Source organism: Bison bison, unplaced genomic scaffold (assembly GCF_000754665.1).
Source record: "Bison bison bison isolate TAMUID 2011002044 unplaced genomic scaffold, Bison_UMD1.0 scf7180017864345, whole genome shotgun sequence".
Lineage (NCBI taxonomy): Eukaryota > Metazoa > Chordata > Mammalia > Artiodactyla > Bovidae > Bison > Bison bison.
Window position 1 is genome coordinate 3220364 of NW_011494917.1, and position 18783 is coordinate 3239146.

Below are 18783 nucleotides of genomic sequence, written 5' to 3' on the forward strand. Positions count from 1 at the left end.
GACTTCACTTTCACTTTTCACTTTCATGCATTGGAGAAGGAAATGGCAACCCACTCCAGTGTTCTTGCCTGGAGACTCCCAGGGACAGGGGAGCCTGGTGGGCTGCCGTCTATGGGATCACACAGAGTTGGACATGACTGAAGCGACTTAGCAATACCCTAAACTAGTTTTTTTTTTTTTTTTTAATTGAAATGAGGATACAGCATTTAATTATTTGATGATATGCTGCAATAAACCAAAACAACTAACCCTGGGATAAAGGGAAAGGCAGTGAGAAGGAAACAGTGAACTAACAGTTTTCTAAGTAATGATACATAATGTCAAGACACAAACACATACACACAAAGATAAGAGAGATGAATCTAAAAATACTCACAGGATTGCACCAGGAGGAGAGGATCCAGGTGGGGAAGTGAAAGAATGCTAAGGTAACTGACTTAATTAGGAGGTGAGTGCAAAACATGGCTGCTGGTTAATAAGTATAGAGAAAAAAGGTAACCCCTAAAGAAACAGCGATATGTTGAATTAATTTCAAAGCACTAGGAGAAAAAACAACAATCAATCAAGCCAATAAAATGGTGAAATAAAAACAGGCACAATATTCAGAAAATACAATGGCAGAAACAGTCCAAACATTTCAACTGTTTCAATTAATATGAATGGATTAAATTTCCCAGAGACTCTTAGATTGAACTCCCCTAAACCTGTTTTGAAAATAGAAGCCAATGGAGAAAGTATTAAGGACAAAAAAGAATATCTCATAGTTGTAAAAAGCACAACTCACCAAGAGTCACATAATGCTTTTACATCTCTGAAATCAATTCATTAAATGGACATCAAGAATGTAGAAGGTCTGACAATTAACAAGGTAAATCCAAAAAAGAACAGGCAAGGCACCCTTCTCCCCTCAAAACTCAAGAATATTTACAAATATTGACCATGCATTCCATAAAGCAGAAACCATACAGGTTACACTCTACCTGCTTGGGAATTGTAAACATACTTAAGCAATTCCTGGGTTAAATATAAAGTGAACTGAATCTGAAATTACCCCCTAGAAATAAACACAGCTTAACAGTCACCACAGCTTAACACTGTTGGACACAGCCAGGGCAGTACTCAGTGGGGCATTTTCAGTCTTTACCACATTTATTAGAAAACAAGAAAGACTGAAAATAAAACGTGGCACAATTTACCTTAGAGCAGTGATTGTCAAAGCCCCTGGAGACACGATGGTTCTTCGAAAATAGACTAGGAGTCTGTGAATTCATTTATATATTTGAAACCTATGGAAATTACATGCTAACCTGAGATAAAACTGCAGACTAGTCAAAATTTGAATATCAAATCAGTTTGTAATATTGGTTACTTCTCTGTCCTGTTGAGATGAACTGGGTTAAGAGTAACATCTTTGAATAATGCAAGGTTTTATTCATTTTTCTTTTACTCCATTAAAGTATTATATGAACTGAATTAATGAATGAACTAGTTGGTAGTTTTCCAAAATACAGGGCTCTTTGGAGAAAGAGAGTAAAATAGAATAAAAAGGTCTGTATGGTTGTTACCAGAATGGGAAACATTGACGTCAATATGACTGTTAATCTCAGGTCTGTGATGTCACAGTGTTAGGTACCAGATGTTCCAGGATTCGGGATGGGATCTTATATACGTAGAGGAGCAAAAGGGGCAGAGGTCTGCTATCAGCTCTCTTGTCCTACTTCTTGAAGTCAAGATTCGTGGATTTCAATAATCATGATGTCAAATAAAATTAATTTTCCAACTACAAGAGACTAAATTTTAAAAATCTAGCTCCTTTGGCTGAATGTCAAGAGAGGAGCTCTAAGGAATGCATTTGAGTCAGTTCTGATGAGATGGATGAACCCAGAGCCAATCACACAGAGAGAAATCAGCCATAAAGAGAAACACAGGTATCATGGATCAATGCATCTATGTGGAATCTAGAAAGGTGGTGCTGATGGACCTGCTTGCACGGCAGCACTGGACACAGACACAGCGAACAGACACGGACCCAGGTGGCAGAGGAGGGAGAGGCTGGGACGGACGGAGAGAGGAGCATGGAAACACACGCGACCACGTGCGAAACAGCCAGCCAGTGGGGATCTGCTGTTGTATGACTCGGGGAACTCAAACCCGGGCTCTGGGACAACCTGGAGGGGTGCGACGGGGTGGGAGGCGGGAGGGAGCCTTAGGAAAGAGGGGACATATGTGTACCTGTGACTAACTCATGTGGATAATAGGGCAGAAACCAACACAATATTGTGAAGGAATTATTCTTCAATTAAAAATAAATACATTAAAAAAAAGAGTAGAGCTCTAGCACTAGCTAGCACAAACGACTAGAACATAAAAGACTGGAACCTCTGGCATTACAGGAGATAAAAAAACCTTGGTAGCTGTTATTTATTTAAAACATATTTTAAGGTTCAATTATTACCTTTATAAGCAAATTTTAATTCTTTAAAACTCATGTGATATTTTACAAATTACTGTTTATGCTGTAAAAAATTAACTGAACCTCATCAAGTACTATACTTTACATACTTTTTCACAGGAAAAAAATTTTAAAACGTCCAATTCTGAACCATACCAAAAAGAAGTACTTCTACTGAACTGAACATAAACAGAAGCCATATCTGTAATATTTCAAATGATCAATACCTGAGCTGCCAATAGGTGAATGTCAACATGTCCTTTGAAATAAACAGCAGAAATTTAAATTTCAAGATGTTCTCATCGTATTAATTCGCTCTGGTTTATTTTAAAATACCCTCCTTTTGCAGGGGTTAAAGAATGACTTTCCTCTCCCATTTATTAAAAACAAAATGACTGTATTTCTCTCCTCAACCTACAGTTCTCCTCAGCTTAATTTAAAAAATTTTTAAGTTTTTTTCCTTACCAGTAAACCAGCATCTTCAATTCTTATCTGGCCCAAGAGTAGACTTCCTTATACAACAGCAATAAATACAAAGTAGAATTCTGCCAGCAAATATTACATATGATCCCAACAATACAGACAGTCTTAAAAATCAATTAGCTATTTATTTATATAGCGTCAAAGACTTGAAAATCCTACACAATAGCCCATGAGGCTTACAATTTAATTACTAAATCCAGTTGAAAAAAGAAGACTTTTCACCCACAAACTTGAGGTTGTTACTATCCTACATGCTTCAGATGTGTGTGCTGAAACACCGGGTACCTATTCATCTTTAGTGTTCACAGTAGTAGTATTAAGTCCAAAAAAGTCTTTTTTGATGATGTACCGAACACACTGCAAAATCACATTTCTTTCATGTCGAATATCCGGAGCTAACAGCTAAAAAATAATAAAGAACAAGATTAGCTTTTAAATAAAATACATACAAGAAACACCATCTAAGATATTCTATGTGCCTTCTCTATATGAAGAACACGGAATAATAAAGATTTGTATTATATTTACTGATTATTTCACTAAAAAACAATTAAGAATATCTCCTTTTAACCAAAACTATCAAGATTTAAACACTAGTATCCAAGGTCCTCTCCAGGAGTATCAAGAAAGTGATGGGAAAACTAGGTTTAGAAGCTTACAATTCTTTACATCTAAAAACCGTGTTAAACAGGATCCTCCCAAACCCAAATCTATAAACAGTATAGAAACTGGTATGAAGCTATAGTAAATACAGTAATAATGAAACTAGCAGTAAATAATCCCAACATTCCTGGTCTTTCAGGACTTCCCACTTTTGTGCTTACTGTAATTGAAAGAAAACTGAAAATCCCTGGTATCTAGAATACATAACCAAGGAATCACATGTGATTTGCCAAAAAGAATAATGTAACTACTCATCTTATTTCTGATGTCAATGTAGTTCAGAAACACCCACAGAGGAACTTTCAGTAAACAGATGATTTAATATACCACTTACAAGGAAAACATTTTAAAAATGCAGTTTCCTTTACATAGCACCAAAATTTACGAAATAGTACATTTCAGATCGATTTTATTAAGAAGCAACTGTGCCTGTATGCACCATGCGGGTCTGCAGTCACAGAGCCCTCGAGCTGTAGCACAGGCGCCTCCCTAACCAGGCAGAAACCCAACTCTGCGCAGAGCGTCACCAGGCAGTTTCACAACCCCACTAGAGATTCCAGGGTATCTCCATCACTCTTAGACATGAAAGGCTCAGATCTTTGAACAGCTTAATGTCCATTACCCAGAATCAAAAGAGGCACTACTTCTTTATAATTTAAAGAAAAATTGTAAGCTTTTGAGCACATCACACTGAGAATAAAGTCAACAAAACACAAAACAAACACACAATACCCTTTTTCTCCCTTTAGCCTGCACTGTATTTAGTTGTGCTTTCAATGAAAATTTGAAAAAAGGTCAGTACACTTCGATACACTTTACCAACTACCTAAGCCTGGGTTCCTTTATTTTAAGCAGTTTTGAAAACTGTAATTATTCCACATTTACTGAGTATCAGCTATATTCCAAAGGCAGTTTCAGAACTAAGATACATACGTAACTCTTCAAGGAGCATATGTCTCTGGTAACCTTAAAACACACACGGATGGACACACACACACACACACACACACACACACAAGCCCAGCAGCTCTATTCTCAGGACACGAGAACACAAAGACCACTTACCATTTCCAGGAGATATGGATGGTGTGTTCTTGGTTCAAATAATGTTCGATACTTGAGATCATTCTTTTTCCTCTTAGGATTTGTGTTTTTAAAACTTCTCTTTTGGCTCTCACACTTGGCTTCTGAGGAATTTTTAACAGTTGCTTTAACATCTTGACTTGGTTTCTTAGGAGTATTGCTATGAAGAACCTGGTCTTCTGCCAGAATGTCTGCTTCAGTCCTGATGGGAGCTTCTACATGTGATGAAAAATAAACACAAAAATAACAAATTAAAAAACAGGTAAAACTTCCAAAAATAACCAATAAAAATACCCCCCACAATAATCTTCCCCAGCCATAACAGTTACTTACTTAAAACTGAGCATGTACAGTGTATTACAAAATTTTTCAAATTGGGAACTATGACTGCCAATAACTGAGGAGATTACTGTGAAGAGCTATGGAAAATGATCCCTATGAAAGAAGTAATACCAGATGGAAACTTGGATCTACACATAGGAGTGAAGAGGGCCAGAGACAGACAATATGTGGATAAACACAAACGACCTTTTTCATTTGAAAAAATTTTGTAAAGATAATTGACAACTGAAAGCAAAAATGCATAACAACAATGTCTGTGGGGCTTATCAGCATCTGCAGAACTAAAACCTGAGAGCACAGCACAAAGGGAGGGAAGAGGAAAACCTAAGCATACTGCTGTAAAATTCTTAAATTACAGGAACACCTCGTTTTACTGTGCTTTGATTTAATGGTCTTCAGAGACAAAGCATTTTGTACAAATTGAAGGTCTGTGGCAACACTGACCAAGTCTGTTAGCACCATTTCTCCAACACTGTTTGTTCGTGTCTCTGCATCATATTCTGATGATTTTTGCTCAATGTCTCAAACTTTCACTGTTATTATATGTTATGGACATATGTAATCTCTGATCTTTGATACTACTATTATAACTGTTTGGGGTCACCATGAACCATGTCCATATAAGATAGTCAACTTATCAATGTTATGTTCTGCCTGCTCTCCCTACCTGCCATGCTCCTCTCTCTCTCCTCCTCCTCAGGCCTCCCTATTCCCTGAGACATCATACTGAAAATAGTACACGGTTAATAACCATACTAATGGTTGATAACCACAGGCTTCCTCAGTGGGTCAGCTGTAAAGAATCCACCTGAAATGCAGGAGCTCCAGGAGACGTGGGTTCAATCCCTGGGTCAGGAGGATCCCCTTGAGTAGCAAATAGCAACCCACTCCAATTTTCTTGCCTGTGAGATCCTATGGAGAGAGAAGCCCAGCAGGCTATAGTCCATGGGGTCACAAAAGTAGGACATGACTTAGAGACTAAAACAAAAACAACAGAGATGCTATTTCATGGTTCAGAGAAGGCTCACTTTATTCCCTTGTTTCACTTATTGCAAAGTCCTGCTGTGTCAATATCCTATCCCAATCTATAGCCCAGTAACACTGCAAGCTAGAAATCTGCGAGTGACCTGGATGGCTTAATAAAAGCAAATTCAAATTACATAAAATAATTCCTAAGGCTTAGGAATGTGAAGCAAGGACTTTTTCCTGAAGGCAAGACATTTTAGACAATCAGTCAAACTGAATTCATACAAAGTCAAAAGAATAGCTATGCACCACCTATTGCCACACAAAGAAAGATGTAACGGAAGGCAATACAGTTGGCTCCTTTAGACCTAAGCTTTACGTCAGCTTTGCCACATACTAGTTTTGCCAGTGTGTCCTCTTGAAGCTTCAGTGTCTATAAAATCAAGGGCTGAAAACTTGATCCCTTCCAGTTTCCTCTCCGCCTCCTCAAAGTGGCAGTCTCAAAATGAAGACATGAGTATAAAACTATTAAATATCTTATCTTAGGAATGAGAGAGGAAAGCATTTGTATGGCTTGTTTTTATGGGATTCAGTAATCTGGTAATAGTTTTCTTTGCTATCACCTGTCATAAATACACAAGATAAGCAGGAAACGTAATATGTGTTTAAAGAATAACTTCATCTTCATATCAGTGTACTAGAAACAAGAGTAAGGAACTAAATACTATTTTTCTTAAAATTCAAAAAAAAAAAAAAAGAAGAAGAGGCAACCATCTGTAAAGGACTCCTCTGATAAACCCAAAGCAGATTATATTTCAAAATTCAAGCAGCCTTTAACCAGTTAACATGGTAAAGCTTGGCCTTTCAAAAAGAGGAAAAAAAAAACCTGTATGTTATAGATACCCAGATCTAAACCTTAACTTTCATATTAAAGCCCAACTCTTTCTTCTTCAGCATTTTCCAACTACATAAACATTGATTTTCTCCAGCTTAGTCAACATTAAAAGTCCTGCCACCTTCATCCCATTACATTTAAACCTCCCTTTCATCCTACATTTTCACTTTGAAGACCCTCTATTCCTGTCTTCAGTAGAGCCCCTACTGTGATGACGCATGTGAGACACACACTCAGAATTCTCTCGTGGCTGGTGAAGCCCAGATGTAACAACCATGCAGAGCCAGGGTCAGAGGCGCGACAGGACACACGGTTATTCACTAAACAAACGCTGGGTTACTGGTGTGAACCTTGGCTCGAGTTGCCCATACTGCCAAGCCTACTCGTAGCCCTGTTAGGAGGCCCTAGAAGAGATGCCAGACGTTGAGTTGGTTTATCACCATTGCTTTTTTTGGGGGGAGGGGGAGTTTGTCACCACCTTTTAAGGTTAAAACATGTATCCTGAATAACATTAACTTCTCAGAAACACTATCAAAAGGATTCCATGTCTCCCAACCTTTAAAATACACAGGCTAATGCAACACAAGCACATACGATTCCTGTGTTCTCCGAATGAGACAGCTTAGGTAAATGTGCTCTATAAGGAGCGATGCCCCATATACAGGTAAGGAATTTTACCATCCTCTTTGTCATAAAGGACCCCTCTCCAGCTTCAAAAGGTGCGAAACGTGTTAAGACAAGGGTTCTTGAGAGTGGGAAGGAGTATTAACTTCCTTTGCTTTATCTTTTAGAATTTTCTCTGATTTCACTAGTGGATATCTCTTCCCCTTCCTCTTCTTTCATTATGTTATTTTTGCCCCTTTTTCCTAGAGGAGCAACACAGTTCTCCATCTCTCCCACATCCCTTCATCCCATGTTAACTTCGGAATCAAATGAGAAAGGAATTTGAGGCTCAACTTAAGAATGTGCATGACACATCTCGTCCTCAGATACATACAGGTGAAAGGATGCTACTGATGCACAGTGTACATCAGAGGCAACAGTGGAGCGATCCACACCCACTGTTACCACCCGGAGCCAGGCTCACCTTCCGGCTCACTCTCTGACCCCGAGAGGCCGCCGTAGCTGCTCATCAGGGAGCACAGCGCTGGGGTCACTTCCTTGGGTATGACAGCACTCTGCGGTTTCTCCTCTTTGTCAGACTCTGAAACAGGAAGCACTGAGAATGAAACTGTACATCAAATATATCTACCAGCATAAAAATGAAAGCTGACAGCCCCCCACCCCCTCATGTTAGTGAAAAGAAAGCACTTTCTGATCATGTCCTCAATCTTCCTGAAAACGAAACCCAGGAGACTTGAAAATTTTCCCCTTGGTTTAAATCTTCACAGTCAGAGAAGCTATCTGCCCCAAAGAGAAAACAGAGGGGCAAATGGAAGCTATATGCAACTCAAGTCTCTTACCATGCTTCACTGGTTATGGGACTTGAGTCTTCTCTAAACGAATTACACAGTCTTTGTTATTATTTTATTTCATGATATTAATTCATTTTATTACAGTACCAGGAAAGCCATAAATGTATTTTTAACATCACTGGACTAGGATCATAGACTCTGAAAATTAGATTTGGAGTAAATAAAATATAAATGGCCACTCTTTTCAAGATTGGTTTAGAGGGTACAAGTAGTATTTCAACCTTTCTACAGTTAAAGGCATAAACATAACGCCTCACTGAATCTGCCCTAAATTTTTATTGTTGAGAACTTCTAAGAACTTAAGTAAACAAGCCAAGCACGAGAATTTAGCGAGTACTAAGAGCCTGCCAAAGGTGAAGTGTTTGATCAGAGCCCAGCAAGTTTAGTTGTAGCCCCAGGACACCACGTATTGCGTTTATTTTTGGCACCTCTGAAAGTGTATTACATTTATTCTGAACAAGTCAGTAGTGCCTGACGGAAGAATGAAGACAGTAACTTGCTTGTGTAATGAACCAGCTCAACCCCACAACCAATAGAAAATGTTTCAAGACAGTACTGAACATTCACCAAGTCGGTCCAAGGGAAACCGAAGCACCCCCGCAGGAAAAAGGAAGTGAGCACGGAACGACCACCTTCCGGTCGATGAAGTGAGAGCCCCTCTCCACCAATCCACACTGCCCAGCACCCACTCCAAAAACTGCTCCTCGTCAATTCTGAGCTAACCTCTTATCTTTTCTCCTGAATTAATAAAGGGGAATTGAAAATATGCAGTTTTATTTATAAATGTCTAGTGGATAAAACAGAATCTGCAACAATATTAGTGTGGAGACTGTTCATCTCATTGTTTAAATGATGATATGCCAAAATGCAGACGCACCAGAAAGTACAATACAGATGACTAAACAATGCTCTTTAAAAGCATGAGCTCATTTCACGCTTTTGAAGTGTCACCTTCATTATTAATTACAGGTGGTAATACCAAAATTCAAGAGAATCTGAACTGGATGATCCCTCAGGTAACAGAACAATACAACAGCCAGGTCAAATTTAAATCCTGGCTACCTGACTCTAAATCCCAAGTATTAACTACTGGGCTAGAATATCTCCTACAGATACATAAAGTCTTCCGAAAATTAAGTCATCCTACCAAGCTCTCTCTACGGTCAAGAATAATGCCAAGAAATGTCTTTCAGCTACAGCCCATTTCTCTGTTCCCTTTCACAGCAAAACCCCAACTATTTATATAATTCACCAGGGAAGTTGCTTGGGCCTGAAATTTCCTACAGCTATCTGACCCTCTAGAATCTACTTCAATCTGTCTTTCAGGCCCACCACACCAGTGAACTTTTTCTTCCAAGGTCACCGGATTCTTCTGTGTTGCCACGTCTAAAGGTCAGTTGCTGGTGTTCATCTTACTTAACCTAGTGACAACATCTGACAGTGCGACCGACCCTTGAACAACGCAGGCTTGAAGCTCACAGGTCCACTTACACACAGCTATTTTTCAATACGAAATACTACTGAAACCAACCTGCAATTAGCTGAATCCATGGATTCAGGGCTGTGGATGCAGAAGAACCACATTACACGAAAGGCAAACTACAGGTTAGACCCGAGTTTTCAAGCACGTGGGGGGCTGGCGCTCCTAACCCCTGAAATTGTTCAAGGTCAACGGGAGACCTTCATGTGACTTCCAGAACCCTTTCACTTGGCTCTCCTTTCCCAGAATTTAGTCTCCCTACTAAATTCTCTTCATTGACCAACTTCAAAATTCTTGAGTTGTCCCTGGGTCCAATCCTCAGCAAGCTTTCCCTCTGTGCCTCTTTCTCCTCTTATGATTTCACTTTATCTCAAATCTTAAAGTACTATTTGGAGGCCAATAAATCACAACTGTATACCTTCAGTTTTCCCCTAAAGCCCAGAATAAACTAACTGTTCAACATCTCTACTTAGATATCAAACAGGCATCTCAAAGGTTAGCATGCCCCAAAACAAAACAAAAAACACTTGATTTCTCCTCCAAACATGCCTACCAGTTGGCCTCCATCTCAGTAAATGCCAGCTCTTTTCAATGGTTACAGCAAAACCTAGCAATCACCCTGACTCTTCACTTTCTCACATACCATATCCAATCCAGCAACAAATACTGTCAGCTCTGTTTTGAACATATATCCAGAATCACACAGATTACTTCACTCCTACAACTGCAATCCAAGTCAACATTTCTTACCCAGACAGTTCTAGCATCCTACTAAAAGAACAGCCTGATATGATCTGCCCACCTCTGCAGTCCATTCGCCACTTTAACACATCACATCACCTCTCTGCTCAACCTCAGAGTAAAGTCCCAAGTCCTTTCCTGACTTAGACAAGACCCTATTTGAGCTGATCCTTCACCACCTTCTTCCTGCCTTACTCCACTCCAACCCTGTTGTTCCCCAAGTACACAAAGCATGCTCTCCCCATGGGGTGTTTGCAATTGTTGCTTTCTCTGCTTGGAAAACTCTCAAGTCTCAGCTCCTAATTTCACTCAGAATTCTTAGTATCCCCTTATCAGAGATGCCTTCGCTAATTATACTAAATAGCACACTCCTTTCTCCAGCTGCCATTCTCAGTCCTTTCCCCTGGCGTTACTCGTCCTCATGAAGGATATCAACCCATATTTATTTACTGTAGCTTCCCCAAAAGGAACGTAAGGTACCGGAGAGAAGGGGTTTGGCTTTGTTCAGTATACTATATCCCCCAAGCCTAGAACAGTACATAAATGCTCAACAAATATTTGGAGAACAAACTGTTGCATGAATGAGTTAAATAAGGACAAGTTCAAAACGGGTAACTAGAACAGAACGACAGAACTGTGCCAAGGTGGGGCCAAAACAGAAACCTGGCTTCATCTGCATTCAGAGACTATTTCTTTTTTTCAATAAAATGATTCTATTTTTCTTAAAAAAATCACATATATGTATCTAAGAAAAATACTGAGGGATATAAAATGTGAGCAGTGGCTGTCTCCATAAGTTAAGGAAGTATATTGCTTTTTATCTTATGCTTTTCCTTTTTTTCCCCCATTTTTTGCATCATTTTTATAATCAGAAAATGAATTATAAAGAAAACACAGGAAAATGAAACCTGGAGGCAAGTATTTCCCCCCAATTCAAGAAGTGGACTGCACAGCTTTAATTGGCCTACATATCAACCCTTCTTCCTGCCTTCCTTTTTCTCTAGACTTTGTATTTTAAATCCATTTTAGATTTACACAGGCATTGCAAAGCTAGTGCCAAGATTTTCCATAAACCCTTGCTTCCCCTAATATTAATATCTTACATAGCCACAGTGCATCTACCACAGCTAACAAACGAACGCTGGGATAGTACTACCACCTGAACCACAGACTGTGCTGTAATTTCACCCGTTTTTCCACTACTGTCCTTTTTCTGTTCTAGGAGTCAATCCACCATAGCACATCACGTTCAGTCTCCGGACTCCTTGATCTGTGTCCTCTTCCAATCTGTGACAATTCTTCAGTATTTCCTTGCCTTTCACGAACTTGACTGTTTTTAAAGACTACTGGTCAATTACTGCAGAATATCCCATAGGTGGGTCTGATGTTTTCTGATGATTAGACCGAGGTTATGGATTCTAGGTAGTGTCCTTCTCGTCATGTATCAGGGGGTACACATCAACCCGACTCATTACTGGTGACGTCAGCCGTGACCACTTGGGGGTCCCCACCATAAAGTTACTATTCTTCTCCTTTCTCACTCTATTTCTAGAAACAGGTCACTAAGTCCAGCCCACATTCAAGGGGAAGGAAATGAGGCTCTATCTCTTGGAATAAGGAATAGCAAAGAATTTTAGACAGATGTTAAAACCACAGCCTGGGTGGCTGGTGTACTCAGCACTAGGAGTGCCCTACAGCTCACTATTGCTAACTGCCTTCCCTAAGGGCAAGAGCTAGGAGCTCACACAAATGAACAGCTCTTTTCCCATTTCATTACCTTCAGTTATGTTCTGGGGACACACCACATGTGACTCTGGCTCATGTGAAACGAAGCTTCTCTAAACAAGGGAAAACTGATAACTGGAGAGTTGAGACACTGAGAACACTTAGGGTATGTGAAACAAGGGCACACGTGGTTCCCTGGAGCTATACTTGGGAGTGGACAGTTGAAAGACCAGTGCTCGGAAACTTAGATTTGTAAAGCGTAAAAGTCCAGAAGAAATCCCAAGTAAAGGATAACAGGAGTTTAATGGAACCTTTCCTATAAAATCCAGCAACCATAATTTGATTGTTGGTATTCTGATTTCCTCAAGGAACATCACAAGTTTATAGCTTACTCTTAGGATTTTTGTATTCATGCCTTACATGTTCCTCTCTGACCTTCACAAAAGTAAGGGTTTCACCATTAAGCCACAACAAAATGACTTGATATCTCTCACTCAACTGCTCCTAGGAACCTGACTGAATGCTTTCTATTATTAGGAGGAAAGGCATTTAACTACTGTCTCTCAGGTCTAAAGTGTCTCTCGAAGATCTAGATACAGGCTTAAATACAGGCACGTGTAAAACGGTCATCTTTCCGTTAGTGCTTCGCCAGACTAGCACACACTGAAACACTTCTTTTACAAAATGGGAAAATAGAATTGCCCAACCAGAGCTAACAATACGAAGGCAAAGACTATTCAACATTACAGAACTCTTCAAATGTTCATTTAGAAAGTTGCATAAAGCAAAGAATTATGTAATTTTCAAGTTAGTTAATGTTTATAACAGTAATCTTCATATTTGTGTTTCAAGCATTTTAATGACATGGAAGTTTCTATTTAGGCACAGATTGTTATTTCATCATCAAGGTCACAAGCTGTAAGCTTGAATAAGTATGTGGGCACTCTCCAACACTTTTTGAAGGAAAAAAAAAATCAGTACCCAAGAGTAAACTGAGCCCTGGCCCCAAATGCCTTCTGCCTTTTCCTCGCTATCAGCAAGGATAAGAAGATGCTTTTTTAAAACTCTCTTTCACATCTCAACTCTCCTAGACCCATACAACACGGATTTGCTTTTTGGGGCCAGATTCAGACTTCACATTTGGAGGTAGTGCCGTGTACCAGGAATAAGACTCCTAACGCTGACTCTGTCACAAACTAGCGGCGTGACGAAGGTACACGACTCTAAGTGCCTCGGTTCAAAAACGGAAGCAGCAACTGCATGTACGTGAAAGGTCGTTATGAAGCAAAGAGCTACTATACACAAAGCACTTAGAGCACAGTTAAGTACCTTACTTAAGTGCTGCTGCTGCTGCTAAGTCGCTTCAGTCGTGTCCGACTCTTAGTGACCCCATGGACTGCAGCCTACGAGGCTCCTCTGTCCATGGGATTTGCCAGGCAAGAGTACTGGAGTGGGGTGCCACTGCCTTCTCCTTAGTTGGTGTTAAAACATTTATTATTACTATTCCTACTGAATTTTATCTTGTCATTCTTAGCCCAACATCTCTTTATGCCAAGATCTTTTTCCATCCTGATTTAGTCAGTGAAGCAGTTGCCACGTCCCCGCCCATTTCTTCCCATCATTTACGTTCAATAATCTGCTGTGTGATTATCGCAGAAGCCACCTTCCCCCAAGCTGAGCAGGGCCTGCTGGCAAACCTACCACAATCACTCATCAGTCCACTCACTGGTAACACGCTTTTGCAGAAGAAGAAGCACTAGCAACTAGATAAAGCCTCACTCCTTGTTACTAGAAGGAAAGATGGTAAAATATTTACACTGATGTTTTCATTTTTCAGAAGAGAAATGAAGCCTTAGAGGCTAAATGATATCTTTCTGTGACAGCAACATTTCTGTCCTTTAATTTTTCAACTTGTAAGCAAGAGTAAACATATCTCCTAAATTCTAGAGGGAACTCAAGAATAAATAATAAACATATAAATATATTCTATGCTGTGAGGAAGAACAGTATTATTTAATATACTGAATTAATGTTATTTACCCAAAGAGACCAAGTTCATGCTGAGCAGCATAAATACTGGCTTCCCATGGAATTACTGCTTTCTAGGTGGGAAAATTCATCTAATGGTGTAAATTTGAATTCACAGCATCAATACATTCAAAACAGTCTTAAGATATTTCCAAGATGATACTATGCAAATTACCCAATAAATATAATCTTTCTCCCACATTCTGCCTGCTTCATGCATTCATTTCCAAGATTCATAAAAAGTTTCTTAAAGTGAGGCTTTAAATAAGACACTCCTATTAGGAACAAAAGCATCATTCTACTTTTTTACATTTTTGCCATTAAACTTTCCATACACAAGGATGTGAAGAATCAACTTCTGCATCATTGTCTATACTCTTAAAAACACGGTGTTTTCCTATTTAGCTTACCAGAATCAGTGTTTACCAAAACACCCAGGGGGTCTGAATTTGCCTCAAGTGGACTTTCAGGCTTCAAATCACCCAAGTGATGCCCTGACGCAGCAGCTGTTCTCTGCTCAGCATGGCCATTTTTCCATTTGTGATGTTTGCCAGGACTTTGGATTTTTGCCATCTGCGAATGTCTGGTCATCCCCTTCATCTTGCTGCAATAAGAAAAATGAAATTCTTAATATAAAAGGCACTGACCTTTCAAGAAAAATTTGAAAAAGATTACTGAATACAAAAGAAACTTAGCTGTCAAATCAATCACTTGTCACGCACTAAAGAGATCAGAAAAAAATACACTCAATGGCTTCCAAAGGCAGAGCGTTAACTGAGCATACACAATACATCATACTTTATCAATTCCAAATTGCACGTTTCCTTCCCATAATTTAATCCCTCTAAATTGGGCTCTGCTGTACAATCAACAGCAAGTGAGTTTAACTGGCAGCGTTCTTTCATTCCTATTATACATAAGATAAAATGTTCCTCGGGGCTTCCCAGGTGGCCCTAGCGGTAAAGAACCTGCCTGCCAGTGCGGGTGTGGGTTCCAGCCCTGGGTCGGGAAGGTCCCCTGGAGGAGGGCATGGCAACCCACTCCAGTATTCTTGTCTGGAGAATCCCATGGACAGAGGAGCCCGGCAGCCTATAGTCCACAGGGTTGCAAAGAGCTGGGAAGACTGAAGTGACTTAGCGCACAAAATATTCCTCAGACTTTACAAAGTGTGTAAACTCTTATCTACTTAATTTTAAGGAGCCTTGAAGTTTCTGACAATTTTATAAACATGCTACCTTGTTTCTTGTTTGAGCTTCATGATAACTCCTTGAAATAGATTAGACAGGTATTGGGGTGGCAAAAAGGTTCTGGTTTTCCCATAACATCTTACGGAAAAACCCAAACAAACATTTTGGCCAACTCAAGTATTATTCTCTTCATGTTACAGGGGGATAAACTTAAAAGATCATAGACCAAGCACAATTTCACAGCTAGCTCAAATCAAGTGCCCTCTCAAACCACCTTAATTACTACACTTAAGAGGAAAACAAATAATTATGTGAGCACATGCTTATGTAAACTATGCACAGGAAAAAGAAAAAAGATCTTTTGAGAAAAGGTTCACTACATATACTCTCAATGGACAATAATACAAGGTAAGAAAATAATACTAAGGCATAGAATAATAAACTTAAAGGTAGTGATAAAAAGAAAATCTTAAAAGCAACCAGAGATAAAAGGTATTTACACAGATGAACAAAGTAATGGTAACAGCAGATTTCTCTTGGAAACCACGCCACTAAGAAAACAGTGGGGCAACATCTTTAAAGTACTGCAAATATCAAAAACACCATTAACCTTGAACCGCATATCTAGCAAAATTATCTTTCAAATAAGAAGGTAAAATAAAGATCTCTTCAGACACATAAAGCTGAAAGAAGTCATCTTCAGCACGCCCTCACTATAAGAAATGTTAAAGGAAGTCTTTGAGGCAAAAGAAAAATAGTATCAGATAGAAAGATGATCTACACTCAAGAACGAAGGCTACGAGAAATGGTTAACTACACAGGCACTCTAGCTATCAGCTAACCAAACCCTGGCTGTTACTCTGTCAAGATCAGCAGATATCCCCCAACTGACCCCAGATACGTGTGTTATTGAGACTAACATATGAGAGGAAAAAACAAAAAACAAGACACCTATTAAGAGCAAAAAGGCAAACCACAAGTTGCAAGACTGTATCTGCACCACCTACACTCTATATAAAAAATGACTTGTATCTAAGTAACGCCTACAAATCAAGAAAAGCAACTCTATTAAAAAACAGTCAAAGACTTGAACTGGCACTTCACAAGAGAATTATCAAAATGACCCATAAGCATATAAAAAGATGCCCAACATCATTAGTCATGAGGGAAATGGCATGACATGAGGAAAAGATATAACGTGTAACAACACCCCATATTGAACAGGACACAGAGAAATTAGATGCAGAGTCAGTAGGCATATAAATCAGGACAACCATTTCAGAAAACTGCTTGTGTCTATCATAACTAAACACACAGTAAGCAAGTACTTATGTCCACAAAAGACACTTAAAAGAATGTTCATAGCAGCTTTACTCATAACAGCCCAAAGTGGAAACCACCCAAGTGTCCAATAGCAGAATGAATATATTGGCATGGCCAAAAGTTTGTTCCATTTTTTTTCCGTACCATCTTATAGGAAAACCAGAATTAACTTTTTGGCCAACCCAGATATATTCTCACAACTGAGTTCTATACAGCAGAATGGATTAAGAATGGATTTACAGCTGTATACAACAATATGGATGAATAGCACAAAATAACGTTCAGCCATAGAAACTACACCAAAGAAGATATACTACAGGGTTCCACTTCCCTGTGGCTCAACTGCTAAAGAATCCTCCTGCAGTGCGGGAGGCCTGGGTTCAATCTCTGGGTTGGGAAGATCCCCTGAAGAAGAAAGGTTACCCACTCTAGTATTCTGGCCTGGAGAATTCCAAGGGGGTCGCAAAGAGTTGGACACAACTGAGCGAATTCCACTTTCACTTTCATACAAGTTTCCAAGAACAGGTAAAATAAATCTATGATGACAGAAATCAAAAGAGGTTACCTTTGTGAGGAGGCATAAAACTAGGTGGGAAGGCCTAAGAGAGAAAAGCTCTGTGAGGTAAATATATTCTATACATTATTAATCTATGTGGAAGTTACACGGGTATGTAGGTATGTATGCATGGAGAAATTCATCGAGTTGTACACAATACAAAACAAAATGTGAAAAGTTCTATGAAGGTGAGGTACTGGGGAAACGGGACGTCTCATACACTGCTACTGAGAGAGTAAACTAGGATAGCTTCTATGACAGATATTTGGCAGTTAGCTATCAATATTATGAATACATGTCTTTGACTCAGCAAATCCACCTCTAGGAACCCACCCTCAGAAATATCTGCACGTGTAAAATATATGTACAGAGCAATAAGGGCAACTTTTTATTAGTAAAAGATTGAAAACGAATGTCTGTCAATAGAGAACTGGTTTAAAGGGAAAAAAAAAGACGACCTTGTGGGGATATTCCTACACTTCCTACACACCCTCAGAGAATGAGGAGTCTTGTTTATATATTAATACAGGACTATTTATCATTTGGCTAAAAAAAGCAAGATGGAGGACCATATCGAAAAAGGAAAAGAATAAAAAAGACTATTATCTATGTGCTGTATACAAATGAGATATCTCTAGAAAGATAAAATGGGTTGCCTCTGGGAAGGAGAACTGCTCAGCTAGGGTACAAAGATAGAAAAGACCTGTTAATATAAATCATTCTGAAAACCACATGAGTATAGGGTATTATTATACTCATACTATACTATGCATCGGATCAGATCAGATCAGTCGCTCAGTCGTGTCCAGCTCTTTGCGACCCCATGAATCGCAGCACACCAGGCCTCCCTGTCCATCACCAACTCCCGGAGTTCACTCAGACTCACGTCCATCGAGTCAGTGATGCCATCCAGCCATCTCATCCTCTGTCGTCCCCTTCTCATCCTGCCCCCAATCCCTCCCAGCATCAGAGTCTTTTCCAATGAGTCAACTCTTCGCATGAGGTGGCCAAAGTACTGAAGTTTCAGCTTTAGCATCATTCCTTCCAAAGAACCTGGAATGTTAGGTCCATGAAGCAAGGCAAATTGGAAGTGGTCAAACAGGAGATGGCAAGAGTGAACATTGACATTCTAGGAATCAGCGAACTAAAATGGACTGCAATGGGTGAATTTAACTCAGATGATCATTATATCTACTACTGCGGGCAGGAATCCCTTAAAAGAAATGGAGTAGCCATCATGGTCAACAGGAGTCCAAAATGCAGTACTTGGATGCAATCTCAAAAACGAAAGAATGATCTCTGTTCGTTTCCAAAGCAAACCATTCAATATCACAGTAATCCAAGTCTATGCCCCAACCAGTAACACTGAAGAAGCTGAAGTTGA

General features: G+C 39.5%; 1 protein-coding gene across 1 annotated transcript in view; it reads right to left on the bottom strand.

The window, feature by feature from the left end:
- Window positions 1–2451: 2451 nt before the first annotated feature.
- The window catches only part of NUFIP1 (nuclear fragile X mental retardation protein interacting protein 1), a 39305-nt gene continuing 22973 nt past the window's right edge, over window positions 2452–18783 (bottom strand). Inside the window, exons 8-11 of the mRNA XM_010854616.1 lie at window positions 14744–14937; window positions 7972–8088; window positions 4664–4896; window positions 2452–3337 (exon numbers count right to left, since the gene is read on the bottom strand). Of these exons, the coding sequence (XP_010852918.1) occupies window positions 3221–3337; window positions 4664–4896; window positions 7972–8088; window positions 14744–14937 (661 nt within the window). The 3' untranslated portion in view covers window positions 2452–3220. The remainder of the gene's footprint in view (window positions 3338–4663; window positions 4897–7971; window positions 8089–14743; window positions 14938–18783) is intronic.